At 45.4% G+C, this 25,368-nt stretch overlaps 1 protein-coding gene across 4 annotated transcripts in view; it reads left to right on the top strand.

Moving 5' to 3' along the window:
* The first annotated feature begins 1,251 nt into the window (after positions 1 to 1,251).
* The window catches only part of LOC101168670 (C-myc promoter-binding protein), a 98,692-nt gene continuing 74,575 nt past the window's right edge, over positions 1,252 to 25,368 (top strand). For 2 of the 4 annotated variants that reach the window (XM_011492503.3, XM_011492504.3), the window contains exons 1-3: positions 1,253 to 1,462; positions 14,703 to 15,033; positions 17,886 to 18,132. In XM_011492503.3, coding sequence (XP_011490805.1) covers positions 14,726 to 15,033; positions 17,886 to 18,132 — 555 coding nt within the window. In that variant the 5' untranslated portion in view covers positions 1,253 to 1,462; positions 14,703 to 14,725. Of the gene's footprint in view, positions 1,463 to 14,702; positions 15,034 to 15,806; positions 15,895 to 17,885; positions 18,133 to 25,368 lie in introns of those variants that run through there. The other 2 variants (XM_020699693.2, XM_020699694.2) reach the window with 2 other exon arrangements.

Genomic DNA, 25,368 nt, shown 5'->3' on the forward strand with positions numbered 1-25,368 from the left:
TAACACGGCTGCATCATCAGAAGAAAGAGTTTCTGCTTGTAGTAGAAGAACAGACAAAGTAAACGCACAAGTTTTTGATCTTATTTCCATTTTCCTTGTGACGCATATATATATATATATATAACTTATCCAATTTTGCCACCTTAAATGAATTACTTCTATTGGTAACAAATAATTGAGTTAAATTTAATTAACCTAATTTCTTACGTCTATAAAACTCAATAATTGTTTATACAACTCAAATTTATGTATTTATCTAACTAAATGTCACATTACTCCAATTCAATTAATATTTTTTCCATCTTAATTAATTATATTTCTTGATCTCTCATATGTCTAAGTTTGAACCGGCAGATATGCTCATTTTTATAACAATTAAAAGGATGGGGAAAAAAGGAACATTGCGCTCAAAGTCATTAAAGAATAATCCGTCTTTATTATTACACCCAGGTTTGGTAGGGGTGCTATATAAACTCATCATCCTCTCTTTCCCTCTCACTCATGGTGCAGAGACGCGAGCACAGTAAGACAAAATAAATTCAGCAAAACACAGTAAAACAGCTAAACAACTAAACACATTTGGTCAAAAACCCACATTTAAACCCAAATCCGTCCAGACAGACAAAGGAAATGGTATCCCACAATCCCTTGCGGTGCCGCTCTAACAGCAGCACCAAAGTTACACCTACTTAATTGAATTAATTTGAATGAAAGTAAAAGAAATGTCTGAAAACTACGTGTTATTTTTAAACTGACTTAACAAAAAATGATTTATCTTAACTGAAGCAAATAATGAAGTTAGATCAAAGTAAAACGTTTATTTTTCCAACATCCATATGTGGTCTTATCACCCTCTCATGGTGGAAAAAGTATTATCTGAGCTTCTTCATCCACTAAATCATCTTCAAATGGACACGCCATGCTGCTTCACCTCTCTGAAAACAAGCTAACCTTCAACTAAACCTGCTCCAGACCAGGTTATGTTCAGAGCATGAGTTGCTATGGCAACTTGACATACCCTGAAACATACCTCTGTTTTTGGAACTGAAAGCTGAGGTTATCCGCTTCCTTAGCCTCAAACTTACCGTGGTAACTGACATAACCTGCTTTCTGGAATACCCCCCTGGTCTCCTATCCAGTCAGTGATTCTGACTCAAATAAGAGAGAGACTAGAACCATAGAAACGGTTTTCACCTGCTCTGTGTTCACATAAACACTGAGGTTCGGTTCAGGTTTTACACACGTCCCCTAAAGTGGGGCAAACGCGAACGCGCGCGCGCGTGTCAGCTGCCAACCAAGATGGCGGCGGCGCGGACGTCAGTAACGGGAGCTGCATGAAGACCTAACGGTTGTTCTCCGGGAGGAACCGAGCGGCTGAGCCGGGGCGACCCGCCCCTCTGTGTTGCGAACCGGGACCCGAGCCGACCCACCGACGGGGAGCCGAACGTTCACACACCGGCCGGTGAGTCTGGGGCAGCGACGCCGCTGGAGTGAGTGAGTGACCGGTCAGGATTTACCGAGCAGCCGGAGGCGGCTGGCTCCGTTACATCACGCGTCCCATCCGTGTCCGTGCGTGTGCTTTCAGACACCCGCGTGCTCGCGTCTCCGGCTGTATTAAGCTACAGGTTGTGTCTGAGATGAAAGAAGACATCAAACATTTGAGCCGCGGAGCGCCAAATACCGTTCTCGCCGCGCGAACCGCGTGTCATCCGCCTTACAGCGCGCGGCTGTTTAGGCACAACGATGCGGTCCCAGGCTAAAAATAGTCCCGCAGCCGCGACGGCGGCTTGGCGCGCTCCAGTTTTGCGTTGAGGTGAAACTTTGCCGCTGTCTGCGTTTGAGCGCGCGCTCAGGTGTTTTCTCAGCCCGGAGAGCCTGCTGCGGGCTCCAATGCGCGGACAGGTAAAATTCAGGTGCTCCAACCTCAGAACTTCATCATGCTGTTCATCAAACCAAATCCACCCAAAATATGCATTGTTTGATCCGTTTCAATCATTCAAGTGAAATCAGGTGTTTTGTTGTTTCTTGTTAAAATGAAAGGAATCAGTTAAAATGTCAGTGACGTCACCGATCCCGAACTGGACGTGTTGAGGCGCATTAACACCGGCGGTTTTGATCAGTGCCGGGCTTCGTTTGCTTGGAGGATCTAGTCTGTTTGACCGGTCTGGAAGCTCACCTGGACTCTGGTACAGGTTCTGCTGCAGACTGCTGGTCCTTTGAAAACGCCAAGAGACTCCAGAAACTAAAGTTTGAAAGGTTTTCTGCTCAATAGTGTAGTGAGTACAGCAATTGGAGCCGGTTTAGCTCGTGCTGGTTTGCGGCGCCTTCCGTCCTTCCGTGAAACCAGGGTTCAAATCCGGGCTGCTCCCTGTTCCCTTCTGTGCTTCTGTGCCGGTCCCAAGCCCGGGAAAATAGAGAGGGTTGCGTCAGGAAGGGCATCCGGCATAAAACATTGCCAAGTTAACCATGTGACTCATTCTCAAAGGAGAGGTTGTTTCGCTGTGGCGACCCCCTGATGGGAAAAGCCGAAAGAGGAAGAAGAGTGTAGTGAGCACAGCAGGTACAGGTGCTTCCTGCTGGTACAGGTAGTTCCTGCTGGTACAGGTGCAGTCAGAGGACATCCTGTCCTGGATTTATGCTAGAGTAACAAGCAAACATATGTTAATCACAACTTTAAAAAGTTGTGATAAATTAATGAGTTATTTAACATTTAGGAGTAGTTACATTCATTTTTCCTTACATTTAGTTACATGTATAAGTTACATCTGGCCCTTTGAGGAGAGCCGCTATGCCGATGTGGCCCTTGGTGAAAATGAGTTTGACACCCCTGATCTAAATTGTCCCTAGGCGTGAATGTGAGTGTGCGTGGGTGTGTGATTGTGGCCCTGTGACAGACTGGTGACCCGTCCACGATGCCCCCTGCCTTCACCCACGAGAGGTCAGGATTGGCTCCAGCAGCCCCATGACCCTGAAAGGGACAAAAACGAGTTTAGAAGATGAATGAATGATATATCTTTGTTAGTGGAAGTTATAAACCTTTAAAACTGACCAATCAGATGCCTCAGTAAAACAAAAGTGGTGCCTGCTGGCCCCCACCCCATACAGATTCTCACAAGCTTCAGTGGAAGGGGTGTGGACTTTTGAACAAGCTTACTCCTGATTGGCTACAGCAGTTAGCCTAGAAACGTTGACTCAGACCAACTCGGACCAATTACTGTCGACTGGCTCCAAATGGCAGCAACTGAATTTGCCCCGTCTTGGTAGGGTGTTTTCCATGGGTGACATCCCTGTGTCCAAATACGGACTTGGATTTTTTTCGTTGGTTCTGCCTTGAGGACCAGTCCAGATGAAAGGAGGGCATTTATCAGCATTTCTGTCCCTTTCTGCCCTGGTGTTGGAGGAACTTTAAAGAACTGTTTAAATAACCCCTTAATGTTGAGTGTCTAGCTGGCAGGCTTTGGGCCCCATTTATAGAGTCTTTGGTATGACTACACTGTGGATTTGAACTCACAACATTCCAGTCTCAGGGGAGACACTCTACCCCAAGGCCACGGAGTTGGTTTAGATGTGGTACCTCTAAATAAAGATGACAATCCCCCCCCTTTGGCTTCATTTTAGTTGCGCAGTGTGTAGTGAGTCCTCTCTTGTTTCTTTTGCCTTCTGTTAACATTTACTTTGACACCATTTAATTCTAAATTCCTTAAAGTTTAATACCTTGTAGGGCTGAAACAGTTTGCTTTACCCACGGTTCTGTTCAAACCTCAGTTTGCTGCCTGGAGTAATGTAATTAGACAATGAACACCAAAGTCAAAATTTACGATTTGGCTTGTCATTCCACTCATAGTGATTGCAGAGAAATACGTCTCACCTGTGTATTTCACTGCAAATCGTTCTTAAATTTAGCGCAACACGTTTGTCACTTTCAACATAAACCTACTGTATGCAATAGGGATGCAACGATTGGCTTTAACCACGATTCCGTTCAGCGGTGTAACACGCGGTTCAGTCTTTAACCCAGAATTGTTACATCTCTAATACCAAGATATTCTGAATTATTTGCTTTTATTCCTTAAGCTGAATGGTGCAACATTAGCAGGCAAAGGAAGACAGAAATTTCTCCATAATAAATCAGTATCACTAGAATAAAAGACACATCATTAATGTTAGTACATTAGATTCCCTTTCCACAGTCCCTGTGTCATGTTGAAAAAAACCCATAGATCTGATCCTTTGTGTAAGCTAGAATTGGCTTCTCATTAGATACGTACATTATAATATTAGTAAATTATTGGTATATTCTTACAAACCAGAGCCATAGTTACATCGGTTTTATCTGGGTTAGTGCCTCCAAAGTACTGGATTTCTGCTTTGGTGACACCATGTGAAAACACTATTGAATTGGTTTATTTTTTCCTCAAAACTCATAAATCAAATGATTGCTGTGCAGATTGGGATCAGAGTGATGCAGCGGTTTGTCAGAGATCCAGCATACTTTTACCCGTGGTCTGATGAATGGTATAGCTTCTTATTTGTCAGCCTCTTGTATTTTAGCTCGAATATAACACAGTTAACAAGGTGGTGGGAGTCTAAATATTAGTCACTTATGATAGCAGTCAAGGCAAGGAAGGGTCTTTATTTGTGGAACAGCTGCTTTTTCTAGCTTTCTGTGGTTGGCAGTGGCGTCTCCAGAAGGATTTTACAGCAAAGATCGGCGCAAGAGCAAAGTGGCAGCACAAACATTAATAACAGGCCAGTGATCAAAGTGTTCAATGTGTTGCTTTAACCAATGCTCAGATGTAATTAAATGAAAATGAAACCCAAAAAACATAAAAATCCTTTATGTTCGTTGCAATTCTTTCTACAATTTTGCAGAAAATGTAAATGTTATATCTGTGTCTTACCAATGTTAATTTTTAAAAGTCACACAATGATTCAGTTCACTGCACTATTGCAGGGCTCCAGACTAACTTTTTTCACTAGGAGCACTGTGGCCCCTAACTGAAAATTTTAGGGGCACAACCAGAAAATTTAGGGGCGCATACCGTAAATCAACATGCTAACCAAATCTACTAACTTCCACTGTATTACTAATAAATACTTTAATAATAGATGCAGAAATTACAATGTGCTGTTTCAAATTCAGTGTCACATTTTATTCTGCACTTTTGAAGATGCAACAAGAAGGTAAACTGACAGCACCATCGCTGTCATGACAGTACGAATAAGTAAAGAAAACTGATGGAAATTTATCTTTGTGACACCAAATAAGTGCAGCCAAGATGCACAATAAGTGTGTTTGAGATCACCCAGGTGAACTTAACGCTGCGCAGATCACCTGGTGTGTGACATATATTTTTGTTTTTGCTCCAACATCAACTGTCAATCAAAACAAAAATATCGCGAGAAAGGGGTGGGAGCAAGGGGCAAACCTACCCGGACACAGCTGGAAACTGAACTGACTGAAAGCTGCCCTACAGACTACAAAACAATGCATTATGGGACATGTGTCCTGATGGTTTTTGTAGTGGAGGGATTAATTAAAATAATTTAAAATACCAATTCAATAAAAAAGGCTACATACATCACAAAACATTAAAATAATGATAAAATATATAATAACACAGATCATACTAAGGGGGAGAAGAATATTAAAACTAAATTGAATGTTAAGGACAACTCCAACTTCCTGTTCTCCTTCAGTCTTGCTGCAGATTCGCCTTCATCTCACAGCAGTAACCGTAACCAAAACCTGAACCTTCCTCCGGTTCTGTGCGGCCCAGAGAAAAGTTCAGCACGGACTGCATGTATTTAGAAAATTACGAGCGAATAAATACGTTCTAAAGGAAAGTAAGGAACTCCTTAATGTGGTCCGGGGAGGGAGGGGGCGGTCAGGTTTCCTTCTTTCAAGTCCTGTCATTGCCACGCCCCCAAGAGTCATATACCCCACTGTGATTGGTTGCTTTGTCATCTCCGTGCACGACAATGAAAAAGTGTCATTCATACAAACTGGCGGGCTGCAGTAACATTAAACCTTCATATTAAGGCGGGGACCGCAAAATATCATCTTGGGGGGCCGCAAATAGCCCGCGGGCCGCGAGTTTGAGACCCCTGCTGTACACTCTGGCACTGGTACACTAGCCGCAGGTCTGAAGAACGAATCAATAGTTCGCTTACTCATAGCTCAGACGCACATATCAGGTTGTGATATTTGTCTCCGTTTCCTTCCCACAGATGTTTACGCACGCTCGATTATCTCTAGGCCCCTCCCCCTACACGCATTTTAGCCACTCACAGTGGCTTTCCCTATTCTTCTCACACGCAGTGGCCGCCTCACAGACATGCATCACGCGAGAGTGTACGTGCTCGCGTTTGATGAATATGTGTGCGAGTGTGTGTCTGCCTGCGTGCGTGTGCGCTCGCGTCTCATTGATTATTTCATTGATCATTGACGTGCCCCTTTCACGTTTATTGTATAAAAAAATACGGAGGGTGGGGGAGGCAAATTTACTGGTCGCACATGTGCGACTGGATGTAAAATTCAGTCGCACACTCTCATATTTTGGTCGCAAAATGCGTCCCAATTGGTCGCAGTCTGGAGCCCTGTATTGACAAAAAGTATTCATAGAAAACGTTAATTGGCATTATCAGCCTACATAAAAAGGAATAAGTTACCATTAGCCCTAAGCCTGCCGCTGCTCTTCTGCTATGTCCTAGACAGAGTTTGCACTGGTCCAAAATTCATCTCCATAAATAGTTTTCTGTTTGTACAGATGAACGTTCTGATCGTTTATCTGAATGTAGTGCGTTTTTCTTAAACGGTAAGTAAAAGGCAACAAACAATGACGGAGAGACAGCAGCATAACACTGGAAAATGGAGGCTGTTCTTTCAGGGAACAAGCAAAGCAGGTTAGCGTGTTAGCTTTAGCATGGCTCCTGTAGGTTTATTGTCTTCGTTCTTCAAAAATGACTGGCTTGTGCAACTTTCTTGTGGACTTTGAAGCAAGGCAACAGTGGTTGAATGCAGTTGCAGTGAATGCAGAGAACTGTCTCCTGGTGATGGGATTTGCAATGAATGTTTCACTCAGGATAGATGCTAATACTTTATCCTTATTAGCTATGATGCTAGCATAATCCGACACCAGTATATATGTTTTTAAAAAAAAAAATATTTTTCTGAATTAAATTATTATATATCTTTTACAGAACGATTTGTGTATGTTTAGTCTGATTTAATGTCATAAAGTTCTTTTTACAATCTTTATGCTTTGTGGTTGTTTGTGCTAAAAAACGTCCACACTTTAGATGGGGTGCTGCAAAACAATTAATAAACTATTAACAAAGTTAATTAATACATTTGTAAAGCTTATAAGCAGTTTAGTAATATGGATTCAGAAGACAATGGTCTGACTTTAGGTGTTAATAAATCTTATTAACACTTTCAGGTATTTGAAAGACATCTATAATGCTAATAAATATCTTCCTAGCATCTGACACATTAATAAAGCCTATTAATTTGATAAGTTAGTTAATAAAACTTATTAAGCCTATGAACACTTAGGTTTGTGTGAGACATCTATAATGCTAATAAATATCTTACTAGAACCCCAAACAATAAAAATACTTCTTAATTTGTTAACAAAGGTTGTTAATAAATCTTATTAAGCTTATTAACACTGACACATTTGTTAGGCACCTATAATATCAGTAAATGCATCATTAACATCTTGAAAACATCCTAATAATAATGCTTGTAAATGTGTTAACTAAGTAATTTAATAAACCTTATTAGACTTATTGTACTAATAAATGTCTTACTAACACCCTATAAATTCTTTTATAATGCTTGTTAATGTGTTAACAAAGCTTGTTAAGATATCTTAATATAAAGTGTTACCAAACCTGCTTGCAGCCAGAGAAGTTTGGATTACACGCGTGTGCGTTTAGGGAAATGGGATCTGTTCTTTACAATGGGGGCGGGACTAAAGAACAGAACTCTGACAAATGGGCGGGGCTTCATAAAGTGAAGTACATAAAGTGACCTCTCAAAAGTTCTGTATTATCTTACCGCCAAAACTAAAAATGATGTTATAATTTTTGAGCGTCTCATGCATCAGTTTACTGCCTCTAGGATTCTTGTAGTCAGTTCCTCTGTTATTGTTATGACCACAAGTTTAAGTTTAATCCAGCGGCGTCTCTGGAAAATGTTCATTAGGAGAGGTCAGATGGACCCAATGCAAAATTCTGGGGGCCATACTAAGCGGTTCTGCTTTTGGAAACTGTTTGAGTTTAGTCCCACAATGACTCTGATGCATTACCCTCCACTCAGTTCAAACACTTTATTCCTGGATAAACTGAATAAGCAGTTGGAGAACCAGAGCAGATTTTCAAACTATGAAGAGACAATCCGGCATGAAATACAAAGACCAAAGTAGACACCCAAGCGGGTGATTTGTTACCGTGAAGCTGGGTTGTTCAGCTATTTGTTTTCATTTGACATGTCTAACAAGGCAGGTGCAAACGGACACAGCCATTGTTTCAATGAGATGTTCATGCAACAAAAGGTGAAAGAGCGAGTCCCGTGCACACGCGCAGGTGCTGGGGGGTTTTGGGTCGTCCGTGGAGGGTCGTAGAGAGGGGCGGCTGCATCTTCAGGGGAGGGCAGGCGTGTCTTGCAGTTCTCTTGCGGCTTGAACGGCCACTTTAAGGGATGTCATGAAAATGGAATGTACCATTGTCAATCGAGTGGATAATTTAAGTTCCACGCACTTCTAACGTACGGGTGATGCTGTCGTAAGGTGTCTTTGCACCACACTCTAGTCGTTAGGAAAGGTGTGATTACCGGCTGACAAATGGAAAAATCCGTACGACACCCCACCGTCTCACCTACCTCACCCTTTCTTACCCTTGCGTGTTGTATAAGTGTAGTATGTCCATAGAAATAAATGTGTATGAACCTTTTCTCTACAGGTTCACCAAGGTGAATACGACCTTGATATCTCGTTTGGGTCACCTGTGTGCCCCGTACAGGTTTGACCATTGTTCACAGCCGTATCCACCAGTAAGGACGGCTGGGACTAAAGAGTTTAGATGAAAACATTGAGACAGAGACTTTTGCAAACCCAGCCTTACTCTGCTTCTGGAGTCATTTCGTCCAAACTTGTATCAAATCTGAGTTTACAGCTCAGAACTGTGAGGTAGAGGCCTGTTCATGTTAGTGTTGTAACAATACACGTAGTTGAACTGAATCGTTTCGGTACGGCAGTTTCGGTTTGGTTCACTTCTGTTCCGTTTCAGTATGTTTTTCTTTTTTTCCCCCGCATGGGCACTGTAACAACCCAGCTGCTTTGTCATTCGTAGTGGGGAAACAAGAGCCGAGCTGCTAATCAACTAGCTGTGTTGACAGTTCTTGCCTCAAACTCCACTCGCCCACAAACAGTCTCAGAGAGAGAGTAGACAGAGAAATAGATTGCTGCATCTCCTTTCCAGCATTAAAACCCATTTATTATGAACACACACGAACAACGTAACAACGTGAACCTCACTTCTCTTGAAGCTTTCTCAGTGTTGAAGGATTCAACACACAAGATTTCACACTTCCCATGAGTCTTAGTGGCTATGGGCAGGGCTAACCCCCAGGTCGCCGCTGTATTAACTTAGCACTGAGGCGGAAGTAACGTTAGCCGTGAGTTTCCTCTGAGACGCTATTAGATGACGGACAGCAAGCATGTCAACATGTAGCTAATGCAGACGCAAAGCCAGAGATGAGGACTCCCCATATCCTTACGCTGTCCTGTGTGGGGGGGACACTTTGGCTTTGTTGTCAGCATCCATGAAGGGAAAAGACAGCTTGATTAGTGGAACGCTGTGTGTTGACATTGTTACACAAAGATATGCCACAGTAACACATCTAATCTGTTAACAAACTTAAAACGGCATCACCGACTGGAACAATCAGGTCAACAAGAAAAACAAGTGCAAGTTCAAATGTGTATTTTCATTCCAGTGTTAATTATCCAAAGTTTTTGGTTCCTGACAGTTTTTCTGAATTTGTTAAGCAGATCACCTACATGGGTCAATTTTATGTATTGTAAAACTAATAAATGCATTTTGAAAGTAATTTTTTTCTGCCTTTATTGTACCGAAAAAATACCAAAAATAGATGGATAAAAACTTTATTAACTCCCAAGGGAGAAATTCAGGTGTCCGGCAACAAAACACACACAATAAATAACAATAAAATAATAGTTGATAAAATAGCAGTTCACATCAGGCAGTTTTAAACAGCAGTACCGAACCGGAACGTACCGAACCGGAACGTACCGAACCGAAACGTACCGAACCGGAACGTACCGAACCGAAACGTACCGAACCGGAACGTACCGAACCGAAACGTACCGAAACGTGCCGAACCGGAACGTACCGAAACGTACCGAACCGAAACGTACTGAACCGAAACGTACCGAACAGGAACGTACCGAACCGAAACGTACCGAACCGGAACGTACCGAACCGGAACGTACCGAACCGAAACGTACCGGAACGTACCGAACCGGAACGTACCGAACCGGAACGTACCGAACCGAAACGTACCGAACCGGAACGTACCGAACCGAAACGTGCCGAACCGAAACGTACCGAACCGAAACGTACCGAACCGGAACGTACCGAACCGGAACGTACCGAACCGAAACGTACCGAACCGAAACGTACCGAACCGGAACGTACCGAACCGGAACGTACCGAAACGAGCCCTATGAAATTCTGAACCGAACCGAAGTGAGATTTTGCCGTATCCTGACACCCCCAGTGTCTATGCTTAAAAAATAACATGATGCTTTTTAAGAAGCAGTGAAACATGTTTGTTAGCATAACCTCCGCTCTTTAACAGAACTGATGAAGTAGATTGGCGCCCCACTGGAGGCAGAGAAGGGGAGGTGACGCCTCCAAGCCCCTGTCTGTCGCTGCTTTTGTTTCCAGGCCGACGTTCACACCAAAGGCAGACGGCGCTTTGAGCACATGTGGAGGGGAAGTGTTGGGTTCGTTTAACACATGGTTATGGTTTCAACTGTTTGCTTCAGCCAGCAGAGCATCCACTGGGATTCTATTACAGTGGAAACGTTCCCATTTCAAACGGTAAAATGACGTCATCCCACTTTAGTGCACTCTGTCAGTAGTTGAGGGCACATTCCTGTTACAGTCCTCTGGAAGCACTTCAACTAATGCGTCAGGAACGATCCGGACCTTCTCCCTTTTTTTCAGAGGGGTGGGGGCAGACATGCTTTCTCTGTAAGGACTGAAGAGCTCACAGGTCGGCATCTAAGCTTTGCCTCTTCACAGCAGATCGGGCGTCACACAGGCAGGAAACAGCTCTCTCTCAGTGGCCTCCCAGCCATGGATACACGATGAGGTGGGATGCATTTGTAATCTGGGTTTTAGGGCCAGAACCACTGAAGCAGCCTTTTCACACCATCTGTCAACGGCTGGTGGTGAGATGGAGGAAGGAGACCCAACTCCTCATCCACCACAATGCAGAGAAGACTGCTGCTTGAGTTGTGTTTAGCAGATGTTTCCCAAACAAGAGCTTAACCCAACCACTCATTAGATGACAAGAAGAGTGGCTGTGGTTGGTGGGAGAAAGGCAGGAACTCTATTATTTATATTTCTTCTTTGCCTTTCGGCTGCTCCCTTCAATCATGCGCCTCCATCTAACCCTCTGCATCACACCCACCACCCTCATGTCCTCCTTCACTACATCCATGAACTTTTTTCCCCTTCTCAGTCCTTTTCATAGCTGTCCCACTGCAATGATAGTCAACATGTTGCAGTGCTGCAGTTTGGTTTATGTTGTGGGTCTATTCTAAGCCTCTCGGAGCCGTTGACATGCAGTGTGACGTAATTAACCATTAAATGATTAGATTAGATCCATGCTGCGCCACAGTCTGCTGATCCTGTAATCCTTCCTTATGGGATGAGAGCACTTTGACAACAATGTGGTGTTCAGAAAACCCTCCTTTCCCGTTCATAATGTTCCTGCGCTTGTTCAGATCTGTCCTGTTGGCGCATCAATCTGTGTTGGTGTTCTTCAATCCGCTCTTCCTCCATAGATTTCCTGTCCTCAAATCTTTCTCTTTGTTCTCATCGCAGCCATTTGCTGTCAAAACTTCAGAGCTCAGATCCTGGTTTCACTGAGACAACGCTGGTTAAATTCTCCAGCCAATAGGACGACAGACCTAACTGAACAATCACAATGTGGCTTACAATGCAACGTTTAGCGAAGAAGACCGTAACTCTCAGCAAAGACGGCATCTTAAGAGAGGTGGAGAGAAGATGAGCAGTGGAGCCAAAAATGTGTTGAAGATGGAGGGCAGGCAGCGGCTTGATGGCTCAGTTGGTGAAGAGCACGACTGGCACGTCGTGGCAGGATTTCCAGGAGGCCTAGTGAGCTTCATCCTGTGTGGGTCCTTGGGCAAGACCCTTCGCATTACTGCCCTACTATGGAGAAGAAACCGACCGGAAGAGCATCCATACTCCACACAGGAGGGGCCCAGCTGGGAATTGAACCAGGGCCTTCTCACTATGAGACGAGAGCGCGAACCACTGCACCAGGGGTCGGGAACCTATGGCTCGTGACCATATATGGCTCTTTTGATGGTCACATGTGGCTCGCAGACAAATCTTTAATCATAGTTTTTTTTTTCATTAGACCAGTCCATCTCGGGTGCGATGCGATGCCAGGGGGGGCGCGCAGTAGTAGTATCGGTGCTTGGAGAGAAAAAATCTACACCACATATCAGTTTACTATGATCTATTATTTCACAGAGTTTATAACAGCCTGAAACCTGCGAACCGCCGTCCCTGCAACCGCGCGCTCCCGTCTCTGAGAAAGAGCGTGCGGTTGCAGCGGGATGTGTGAGGAAGAAAGGGGGGTTTGTGGGCACGGGCAGCAAGGTGAATCGTGCAGGGATTGTCAAAACTTAAAACACGCTGCCTGTCACTCACTGCAGCCTGTGAGTATATGTTTGGCTCCACGTCTGCATGTGAGCCGTCTTTCTCACATCTACAGAACATTCAGACCAACCTAAGATCACGGTTAACGGATGGAAGTCTCAACGGCTGCATGAAGCTGAAACTCCCCACGTATCAACCGGACTAGACCATCAGCAAAACCATGCAGCACCAGGAGAAATACTCATCGTTTATTAGCAACAGCATAACAATGTTATTAAAAAGAATCCACAGACTTATTGTACTTGAAAAGTGTTGAAATTACATCAAATGCACACATTCACTTGTATATTTAGTTTTAAACATATTGTTGCAGACTGAGTTGGACTGGGTGGCTGTTGTTAGGTCGCGTTAAAAGTTCTGGAGTTCATTAAATGCATCATGCAGTGATCTGATTGGCTCTCAGTTCTGTCACTCAGCCTGTTGTTAGGTAGTTTGGACCAATGGGGTTCAGCTATGGGCCGAATAAGGAAATAGGAGGGCTGATGCAGCAGTGAGCCAATAAGAAGTTGGGTGAAGCGCTCTCGTCTCAGCGGGAGAGACTGAGGAGTTGCTGAATTAATTGTACGGCGTTTGTTACGGCCTGCAGTAACCAGAATAAAGAACCTTAAAAGAGGTTAAGTCTCCGTGCCTCAGTTTGGGAAAGGGAAACTACATTATTGTATGGCTCTTTGGAAATTACATTCAAAAATGTGTGGCGTTTATGGCTCTGTCGGCCAAAAAAGTTCCCGAGCCCTGCACTACACCAACACGCATTGATCAAAGATTGAGATCTCATCCCACACTTCCTGAGCACTGAGCAGAGTACTGGCAGCTGCTGACTGGGCCGTACTCTGTCCTAAATGGACTTGGGTTTGGTAGTGACCGACTGTTGGAAGCTGTTGGCATGAACCAGTGGACAGGGGGGGAGGCAAATACTTTTTAGAAAGGGACAGGTAGGTTTGGTAGATGAGTTTGGTAAATGATCCAAAAAGCTCAAAAGGGCGCACATTCTTTTCCATAGGACTGGAATTTCAGCCAAAAGTGTTGAAATAGAAAGACTTGGACACCAACACAGAAATCAAACATCCTGTTTTCCACAGCTGTGTTCTGTTTCATATGAAAACCTCCTGACTGGCTGCAGATGTCTTCATTCTGCCTCTTTGAGCCTTAGTGTGTTTTTATTCCATTACTCACCAGAGAAAAATGGTGGGAAAAAGTTGAATTTAACCCACAGAGGCAGGTTGAACTGGTGCAGCAGCACCATGGCAAATAGTTGAAAAACAAGGATTTCTTAGAATAAACTTTTGTAACAAAAAGCATTGTAATAATACTACTGTAGTCGTGTCGGTGTCCGGTTTGCACCAGGTACATTTTTATAGATTTTTGGCTTTGGACAGCATACAGTGCAGATGCCTGTGTTGTCATCAAAACAGCAGTTCAAGGAAGAACATCCTCTTTTCAAGGACAACAATAAAACAAGCACGACAATAGAAGTGTTTTCCTTTTTACAAACCTCATCCATCTCCTGGTTTTCTTCTGCACTGCTGTGTGTCTCATCCTTCTTTATTTTAAACATTCAGCTAATCTAAGTTCAGGGACCTTTTCCTCCTCAGGTCTGACTTTGGTTAAAAGTCCTTCCTTCTGGAACATTAAAAGATGCCACATTATTTCTACCTTCATCATGAATCTGCTCTGCTTCTCCTTCTCTCCTGAAGCCTGTTGGCGGTGATGGGAAACAATGGAGGACAAAGGCCCCCGTGTAGCCGACTACTTTGTGGTAGCCGGTCTGACGGACCCCTCCAAGCCTTTGGACCAGGAGATCCACTTTGATGATGTGTGCCACAAGACTGCAAAGCCCAAAGCTCCCGTCACAGACGTGGCTGTGGTGATCCGGTCTTTGGGCGAGGAAGCCCCCCCGGGGTTCACCTGCATAGAGACCACACCAACCGGCCAATCAGCGGATCTGAACAACGGAGGGCTCATGGCGCCTCAGATCTTCCTGTGCTACAGGCGAGGCCGCGACAAGCCGCCACTCACGGACCTGGGGTGAGTTCTTCCTCTGTCTCACGTTTTCCGGAGATGCCAGCAAGCTCCTGTCAGCTTAAGCCAAAAGGCCCTGAGCTTTCTTTGTTTTTTCTGGAATCCGTTTTTTTAGGAGTTTTTCCTTACCGCGAAGGGGGGTCTAAGGGCAGGGATGCCAGTATAGCTTAGTCAGTTTGTTAGTTCATTTTAGTATTTTCCCATTGAATTCTATGTATTCGTGATCCTTTTGAGTTCATGTTTTACTTCGAAGCCCATCGAGACGACTGTTGTTGTGATTTTGGGCTATACAAATAAAATTGAATTGAATTGAATTAAGCAAGGATGCAGCTTTAAGGGAAAATATCTTAACATACTTTGGTTTGTGACAAACGAGAATCCTGGTTAATTTCAGTGGAAGACACACTCCAGGCAACAAATGACAGAATGCAAAGCAGAGATCAGTTATTTGTTCCCTAAAGTATTTTAACATTTAAAAATTGCAGCATTTCCACACCCTTACCAAAGTGTCATTTGACCAAAACGCTGTGGGAGATATAAAGTGAAAACTTTTCAAATTACAAATAAATTTCAGTGAATTTTCATTTCATTTTTTGCATTTAATACAATTTGGAGCTGTTTTTATTGTGCTTTTTATCCAGAGGATTTGGTTTTTATCTACTGATTTCAAGCCAGGTAGGTCCAACGTTCCTGTGCTGGTTCCTTATCATCTGGATTTAAGTTTTCTGCTGTAGATTCGTCAGGTACCTAAATCAAACAGTCCGTCCTCATCCTAACAGGGAATCCTGATCCTCCAGCAGCAGTGGGATGCATGTGCAGACTGGATGCTGCAGGGTGGAACGTCTCGGGGGCTTTCTGCTGATAAAGGTGCTCCGTAGTAGCCTGCTACTCCTTCTTCAGCTTAACGGCATCTCTTACTTCCGGTGTCTGGTGGCTATTTTAAATATTTAAGGTGTCAAAAATGGTAAAAAGCAGAGTTTGACCTCTTGTTGTGAAAGGTGGAGGGTTGGTTTTTCTCTTTTTCCATCCACAGGCTCAGTAAACCTTCTGATTTGTGAACTTTGACACCCTCTTTCTTGATAATAGTGGATGTTTTTGGAAATGTGTGGTTAAACCTTAGAGAAGCATATCTGAGAACTGGAAAGAGTCAGTGTGACGTCATACATAGTAAGTGGTTTACTTTCAGCTCTAACCAAATTAAGTCGATTCAGTTACCATTTTTTCACAATGCGGATGCCACTATGTTGAAGCCACCACTCTGGCCAATCAGGAGTGAGCTTGTTGGAAGGCCACACCCCTATCACTTGAAAGCTGGCTACACAATATCTGTCAATCAAACATTTTGAACTTTGGACGTGGGGGCCAGCAGGCTCCACCTACTTTTATTGAGATGACTAATTGGTCAGTTTGTAACTTGAATAATTTAAACTACAGAAAAACAATTAGAAACATTTAATTAGATTAGAAGAATGATCAAGAAGATGTTAAAATGGTATTAGATCCAGAACGGCTCTTCTGACCCATAAAAGGAACTGATGTTTATTTCTCTATTGAAGTCTAGGGTATTCTGGCTTCTTGGAGCCACTTCCTGTTTGGAATGCCAGGGGGGAGGGGTCACTCAGTCCAGTTCTCGAATACAGTCGATATTTAGTGCGCTTTGTGTCAGCTTTCTGCATGTTAGTGGATAGAGAAACTGAAGGGTTTGCCTTTAAACCCTCCTGTGCAGCAGTTTCCAGCTGCTTTTTCTGCTCGGAGGACATTACCTATCTGTAAAAGCAGCGCAGACGTGTAACTGATGTCCTCTCTTCATTAACTCCTGAAGGGTGTGAAGGCAGCACTTTACCTTCACACCTCCCCGACTGTCAGAGGAAGGTGGTGACAAAGCTAAAGGAGAGACGTGCCTATCAGGCACTGAGGCAGCCTCTCTGCTAAACACAATCTTGTGTGCTGAGAGCCCAGAAGAGCCTCGGTGGTCATGACATGTAGAGCCTAGGAAGAGCCGATGCTGATGAAGCCATAACGCATGTCGGGTTTGTCCCTTGTTTTGACTTTGTTCCACCCAGTTGGCCATTAATTGAACGTTTTTAGGGAAGAGTGGAGTAAATTCCAGTCAATGTACAGTTCCGGGTTTATTATTACGGTTCAGAATCCCGTAGATCAGCGGTGCCCAAATCCAGGCCTGGAGGGCCGGCCTCCTGCTGGTTTTCCAGAAATCCTGCCTTATCTGCTGATGATTACCTGGATCAGGTGTGTCTAGCCAATGAGGGGCTTCAATGGCAGCTTGGTCGGAAAACCTGTTGAACACCGGCCCTCGAGGCCTGGATTCTGACATCCCTGCTGTTGCAGATCTGTCCAGTGTCCTTCCAATAAATAACTATTGAGTTGATGGAAAGTCACTCCTCAGTGATCCTGATCGTTAGCCCACGCGTAACAAGGCATTTCTGTAGAAGTAGCTTCATCTCTGTTGGGGTGTCTGTGCCACAGAGAATCGAATGATGACTTCTAAAAAAACAACCGCAGTGATTATTCCCTGAAGGGCTTTGGCTCCAGGTGCTGCACCTAATGTCAAATTCAAAATGCTCTTTTCTTCACAGCTTCAGAAAGCATTTGTTATTCAGCAGAATCCAGTTTTTAGACTGATGGAGGAACTGCACCGTCTGTAACCCACAGATGCTCGACTGTGAAAATGTGTGATAAACGACACCAGTGACAAAATGTGCCATAAAAAATAAAACCTGTGAAGGCATAAAGGGAGGAGCTGAAAGTCCCTTTCGACCTTCACAGCTGACGCTGCTGCACGTTTCACTGAGTTCTCTGTAAGGACGGTGATGGATGTCTTTGCCCCCCTCCCGCCACAGGGTGCTGTTTCAGTGGAAGGAGCGGCTGAAGCAGGGCTGCCACCTCATACAGACCACGCCCTTCGGACGCTCGGCCAACATCAGCGGGAATTCATCCCAACGCATTTACATCACCTACCGCCGGGCTCCTGATAGCCAGCCCCACGCTGCCCTGGCCGTCACAGACATCTGCATCATCATCCCCAGCAAAGGGGAGACGCCTCCACACACCTTCTGCAAGGTGGAGAAGAACCTGAACAGCAGCATGGTGAGGAGGCCCGCAGCATGCCGGGACTCGGTCATTGATCCAGAAATGCATTAAGTGAAGAGCGTTTTGGATTCTCAGAGGCTTATCAAACCTCCCACCTTACAGCTCCGCCTTCAACATCTTAAACACCTTTTTCAAAACCAGGAATGGTCAACAGGTCACAGCGGTTGACTCGTCAAAGCAGGTGACAGGGGCTATAGGTCACAGCGGGCGTAGGGTCACAGCGGGAAACGGGGGCAACCGGCACAGTGGGCGACGGGTCACAGCGGGCAAAGGGTCTATGAATCACAGCGGGTGATGGGTCCAGCGGGTGACGGGGCAACAGTTCACAGCGGGCGATGGGTAACAGCGAGTGACGGGGGCAACAGTTCACAGCGGGCGATGGGTAACAGCGGGTGACGGGTCAAAGCGGGCGACGGGTCTAAGCGGGTGACGGCAACAGTTCACAGCGGGCGATGGGTAACAGCGGGTGACGGGGGCAACAGTTCACAGCCGGTGACGGGTCAAAGCGGGCGACGGGTCAAAGCGGGTGACGAGGCAAAAGTTCACAGCGGGCGATGGGTAACAGCGGGTGACGGGGGCAACAGGTCACAGCGGGCGACGGGTCACAGCGGGTGACGGGGGCAACAGGTCACCGCGGGCGACGGGTAACAGCGGGTGACGGGGGCAACAGGTCACAGCGGGCGATGGGTAACAGCGGGTGACGGGGGCAACAGTTCACAGCCGGTGACGGGTCAAAGCGGGCGACGGGTCAAAGCGGGTGACGGGGCAAAAGTTCACAGCGGGCGATGGGTAACAGCGGGTGACGGGGGCAACAGGTCACAGCGGGCGACGGGTCACAGCGGGTGACGGGGGCAACAGGTCACCGCGGGCGACGGGTAACAGCGGGTGACGGGGGCAACAGGTCACAGCGGGCGACGGGTCAAAGCGGGTGATGGGGCAACAGTTCACACCGGCGATGGGTCACAGTGGGTGACGGGGGGCAACAGGTCACAGTGGGCGACGGGTAACAGCGGGTGACGGGGGCAACAGGTCAAAGCGGGTGACGGGTCAAAGCGGGTGACGGGTCAAAGCAGGTGACTGGGGCAACAGGTCACAGCGTACGATGGGTCACAGTGGGCGACGGGGGGCAACAGGTCACAGCGGCGACGGGTAACAGCGGGTGACGGGGGCGACGGGTCACAGCGGGCGACGGGTCACAGCGGGCGACGGGTCACAGCGGGCGACGGGTCACAGTGGGCGAAGGGTCACAGGGGGAAACGGGGGCGACAGGTCACAGCGGGTGACGGGTCAAAGCGGGTTACGGGGGCAACAGGTCACAGCGTGCGATGGGTCACAGTGGGCGACGGTGGGCAACAGGTCACAGCGGTTGACTCGTCAAAGCAGGTGACAGGGGCTATAGGTCACAGCGGGCGTAGGGTCACAGCGGGAAACGGGGGCAACCGGCACAGTGGGCGACGGGTCACAGCGGGCAAAGGGTCTATGAATCACAGCGGGTGATGGGTCCAGCGGGTGACGGGGCAACAGTTCACAGCGGGCGATGGGTAACAGCGAGTGACGGGGGCAACAGTTCACAGCGGGCGATGGGTAACAGCGGGTGACGGGTCAAAGCGGGCGACGGGTCTAAGCGGGTGACGGCAACAGTTCACAGCGGGCGATGGGTAACAGCGGGTGACGGGGGCAACAGTTCACAGCCGGTGACGGGTCAAAGCGGGCGACGGGTCAAAGCGGGTGACGAGGCAAAAGTTCACAGCGGGCGATGGGTAACAGCGGGTGACGGGGGCAACAGGTCACAGCGGGCGACGGGTCACAGCGGGTGACGGGGGCAACAGGTCACCGCGGGCGACGGGTAACAGCGGGTGACGGGGGCAACAGGTCACAGCGGGCGATGGGTAACAGCGGGTGACGGGGGCAACAGTTCACAGCCGGTGACGGGTCAAAGCGGGCGACGGGTCAAAGCGGGTGACGGGGCAAAAGTTCACAGCGGGCGATGGGTAACAGCGGGTGACGGGGGCAACAGGTCACAGCGGGCGACGGGTCACAGCGGGTGACGGGGGCAACAGGTCACCGCGGGCGACGGGTAACAGCGGGTGACGGGGGCAACAGGTCACAGCGGGCGACGGGTCAAAGCGGGTGATGGGGCAACAGTTCACACCGGCGATGGGTCACAGTGGGTGACGGGGGGCAACAGGTCACAGTGGGCGACGGGTAACAGCGGGTGACGGGGGCAACAGGTCAAAGCGGGTGACGGGTCAAAGCGGGTGACGGGTCAAAGCAGGTGACTGGGGCAACAGGTCACAGCGTACGATGGGTCACAGTGGGCGACGGGGGGCAACAGGTCACAGCGGCGACGGGTCAAAGCGGGTGACTGGCCAAAGCGGGAGATGGGGGCAACAGGTCACAGCAGGCGATGGATCACAGTGGGCGAAGGGTCACAGGGGGAAACGGGGGCAACAGGTCACAGTGGGCGACAGGTCACAGTGGGCGACAGGTCACAGCGGGCGACGGGTCACAGCGGGCAAAGGGTTTATGAATCACAGCGGGTGACGGGTCACAGCGGGAAACTATGAGGTCAGAACAGTCTCATAATTCAGAATTGCACACACTCCGAGTCACAAATGTCATTTTATGCAAACGTGCTAAATAAATTCGGAAATACACACCCTGTGTTTCACAAACACACACATTGTGTTTCACACATGCACACTGAATGTTTTACAAATGCACAATAAGTGTTTCTCACAAATGTGCACACTGTTTTTCACAAAAACATTTTAGAAATTCACAATAAATGTATCAGAAATACACAGTAAGTGCTTCACAAACATGATTTTTAGGTACACATGTGATGTGAACTCACAGATCATTCGAATTGCAGAATGTGCATTCAAAATCCCGTTCTCGTTTGTGAATCTCCCCGTGTGTGTGAGAGATTTTTCTACGGTGAATATTGAGACTCATCTGACGGAGCAGGTCAACTAATGTCACCATTGGCTAGTGAATCTGTCAATCAAACTCATCGGCAAAGCAGGCGGGTTCGCTTTTAGCCAATCGAATGGCCCCTTACACTCTTCACTCTCAACTGACGAGGGAGGGAGCTGTTCAGCACAGCAGTTGGGAGGACGCGGGCGGCAAACATGGCGGAGAGGTCTTCTGAACGGGATCAGTCTCAGCCCGTAAGTAATGCACTTATTTGATCATTCCCTCGTTGTACGTCCTGTAATGTTATTGAATACTAAGTTGAAGTGGTCTCCTTAGCCAAGTGACATGTGTGAATGCTTTATGAACACGTCAGCCGAGTCGTTTGCAGAGTACCCCCACCGCAAATTAGCTTAGCTTTGCTTAGCTTAGCCTGTGCGGTCATATTTTTTATGAAAGCGGGGGAGGACTTATGATGGTTTTGTCAAGTTTTAAACTTGGCATACCAGCTCTTCACACAACACGAGTAACTACAACCAACCAGGGGCCTCGAAACTAGCCGGCTTTCGACTCAAATTGTGTCTGCCTGTGAGTTCAAGCCGGTGTCGGTTCAAGCTAGCAAATAGCCAATCTGTATGTTCTAACATGATTCAGATAGAACTAAGGGGAAAACATGCCGGATTTACAGCAGCAAAGAAAGTTTAATAAAAAGTATTGTTGGAGACGGGGATTTGTTTAAACACTGATGCTATGCTAACTAGCTAGCTAGTTAGCTGTTCCGTGTGCTGCCTTTATGTAAACGCGATCCGGGTTAAAGTTAGACACAGTCTTTTCACAACCCAGACTTTAAGATGGGGTGGATATGTGCAACAAAGTTAATTCATATGAAATTCATCATGAAAACGGCATTTTTAAATATAAAAGACGTGAATCCACTGTTGAATGAAAGAAGCCTTTAAGTTTCTAAAGTTAGAACCCGTATTGTGCTGACCAGCCCTGTGAGATTGTGTCAGATCAGAGTGACAGCCACTAAATTCCCCGTATCTTTACTTCCAATGACGTAATGACAAGAATCCCAAACATTATGTTTTTAGGCTGTTTTGTAGTCGATAAGTAGTCACAGAAAGGGCGGATGGGAGAAATCTGCTGTCAACAGTGATTTGAGTAGAAGTTACTGTAAGTATTACACACAGGCTTCCTGTGATCAGTCTTGTCTCTGATTTTTTTTAAAGCTGTTCTTTACTACAAGCTCAAGTTATCATAGCAAAAGTGTTTTAAAAAAATTCCCCTTTCAAATATTTGAAAATTATGTAATTTAAGATCAGACAGCTAAATGATCTAATCCATGTTTGTCGTGTTTTTATTTATTCTCTAGGAATTACTGAAGCGTGACATCCTTCAAAGGCTACATCATCGACTGTCAAGCACCTTGGAGAGGCAACCTGTTGATGTGGAAGGCCTGGACATTCAGCAACAGTCTGCTGTCCCAGTGCTGCTCCACAGAAAGACTAAAGCAATCGTTTGTTCCTCGTGCCATCAGGCAATACAACTCTCTGGCAGGACATCTTACAAGTAATTTCTTTTAATTTTACCCATTGATTTTTCAATTATTTACCTTTTTTATCAATCTTTTTAATTTGTGATATTTCTATTTGTAATGCGTGTGTGTTTTTATGTGGGATCATTAAATACCTTTCTATTCTATTCTATTTCATATTTTATCATCCTATTGTATTACTGTTTTACCTGTCAATTGTGAATTTAGTATTTTTGCCCCTGTAAATATCTGTCAGTTGAAAGTATTTGTACTTGTATTCCATAGATCTTGTACCTGAAGATGGCAGACAACAACTGTGCAGACTTGGCCTTCTTCAGTGACGCTGTGAACGTTTATGGCTTTCCTCTGAGGTATTCATGTTATTCATAAAGAAATATTTTATTCACATATCAGGCAGGATAAGTACTTGGTTATTTGTACAAAAATAAAATAACTTTTTTTAGACTCCTCTGAAAACAAAGCCAACTCTAAAACTCTTTCCCCTCATGGATAACATTTTACCCCCCCCCTCAGTCTCTCGCCTCAATTTTTTTCCCCAGTGATACATGTAACCCACTCCTGCAATTTATCTAACCTAGAAATTCTACTTATTGGCAACATACATAAGAACGTTACATTTTAAACTGATGTGTACCGTATTGGCAATGCATTTGTAATTATGTGTTTGAGACATGATTTTCATGTTATTGTCAGGGTGAGAGGAGATCACGGAGGACAAAATGTGGGCATAGCTGAGTAAATGCTCACAGTACGTACAACTGACACAAACGGCTTCATTGCAGCAAAAGTGTACACACAATCAACGGTGAGTTGAACCTAGTTTTAGATGCTTTAATATGTACATAAAAGTGAATGATGTATTAAAAATAAATCTGACAATATAATATTTCTTTTTGCTTTTTTCCAAATACAGGATTGAGCCCATCTGGTGTGATGTCTTCATGACTGTTACTGGTTTATATTACAACATCCTGCTCTCTCCTGAGGGCCAAGACTTGCTCAATCAGTAACGTCACGTATTCTGCTGCCACTATATTTTCCTACCACGCATTCAGGCCAGTTTGGATGTCTTTAGTGACGCGTGGGACAGCCATCCAATCAGGACGGAGCAAAGCATGACACCAAATCAGCTGTGGCAGTTGGGCTTGACCCAGAACCCTGTTTCTGATCCCCGGGTAAATGCTTTATTTAATCTCACTGTACTGGACAACTGATTTGTGTGCAGTTCGACTAAAGTGGAAAGTATCAAGAACAGTATCATGAAATCATAATGACTACAGTGAATTTTCATCGAAAATGAATGAAAAGTATTATTGTTTTGTGGTGCAAACAATTTTCCTAAATTGTTTTTTTTTTTAATCAAGTGGGAAGAAGAGCACATCTGCAAGTTCAAAATCCATCACAATGCATGGCATTATGAGCCATCAGATGTACTAATGTCACTACTTTAAGAGTCACTTATTTGCAAATTATAATCAGTTATGGAGATATGAGGTCTGCCTGCCAGCAACAATATAAGTCATTATTAGTGGGTCTCTGTTCCTACATAATCTAAAACACAAAAAAACAGTGCTGTTCATAAACAGTATCTTTTTTTTTTTTTTTTGTCAGGGTATGCTGGTTCCAGAGATTGAATGGGAGGAGAGTGGATCCATGGCTGAACCTCATCCTGGGATCAATGTCCTGGTATGGGACAGTCCTCTTTTGGGTCCACAAATGTTGGAACTGCAAGACGACATCAACCCATTGTGTAATTCAGACCGTTTGGGAGTGGACCTACATCTTTACTGTCCAGTGTGTTTAGAACTTAATTTAGGCGACATAATTACATACAGAAGAAGAGAGACTGAGGGGAGCAAGACAAAGTTCAAATCAATACTGCTGTATTGTTCAAGGGACTTCATTGTATGTAAGGAAGTTATGAAAATTAGTTCCAGTTTAAATAAAATTCAAATCAGTAGAGATCCCACATTTGCTTAAATTTTGATGTTTTAATCTGTCCATGTTTTCTCTGAATTTTACTCTGCAATAAAGGGTGAATGTTTGCACTTTGTTGTTCTATGACCATCTTTTGTTGTGTAGTATTTAACCAGCTATAAAACCCAGAGAGATGAGGATCTTTTTTGCAAGGGTGACCTGGCCAAGAGGTGTATATGTATATATGTATATGGTTACAATATAAAATCAATGACATTTGAGTTATTAAAAAATTAAGGTCCAGCAAAGTGACTTCGGGCTGAGCAGGGGAGGTGTATATTGGGTATCTGTGATTGACAGTGAGATGAACCTGAGGTAATGTAGTCCCACTGCGTGGTACGGAGCAAAGTGATGCCAGTTTCTCCACAAAACCTTCTGTGGAAGTTGAAGATTTTTCTCCTCCACCTAATGAACTTCATATGATCAAAACCGTGTCTGAGTGTTGAAATGACGCTAGCATGAAAGCTAAGAGAATAACGTACAAACGATCCCGAGTGAAACGTTCATTGTAAATCTCATGACCAGTACAGAGTTCGATGGATTCTATGTCAACTGCATTCAACCACTGTTGCCTTGCTTCCAGGTCCACTGAAAAGTTGCGCAAGCCAGTAAATTTTGACAACCGAAGGCAAATAAACCGACAAGCCATGCTAAAGCTAACACGCTAACGACCGACTGGTCCAGAATCAAAAAAGGGCGGGGCTTTTGCCACCCGCAGAAAGCGTAGAGAAAGTGTAAGGGGCCATTCGATTGGCTAAAAGCGAACCCGCCTGCTTTACAGA

Source organism: Oryzias latipes, chromosome 3 (genome assembly GCF_002234675.1).
Source record: "Oryzias latipes chromosome 3, ASM223467v1".
NCBI lineage: Eukaryota > Metazoa > Chordata > Actinopteri > Beloniformes > Adrianichthyidae > Oryzias > Oryzias latipes.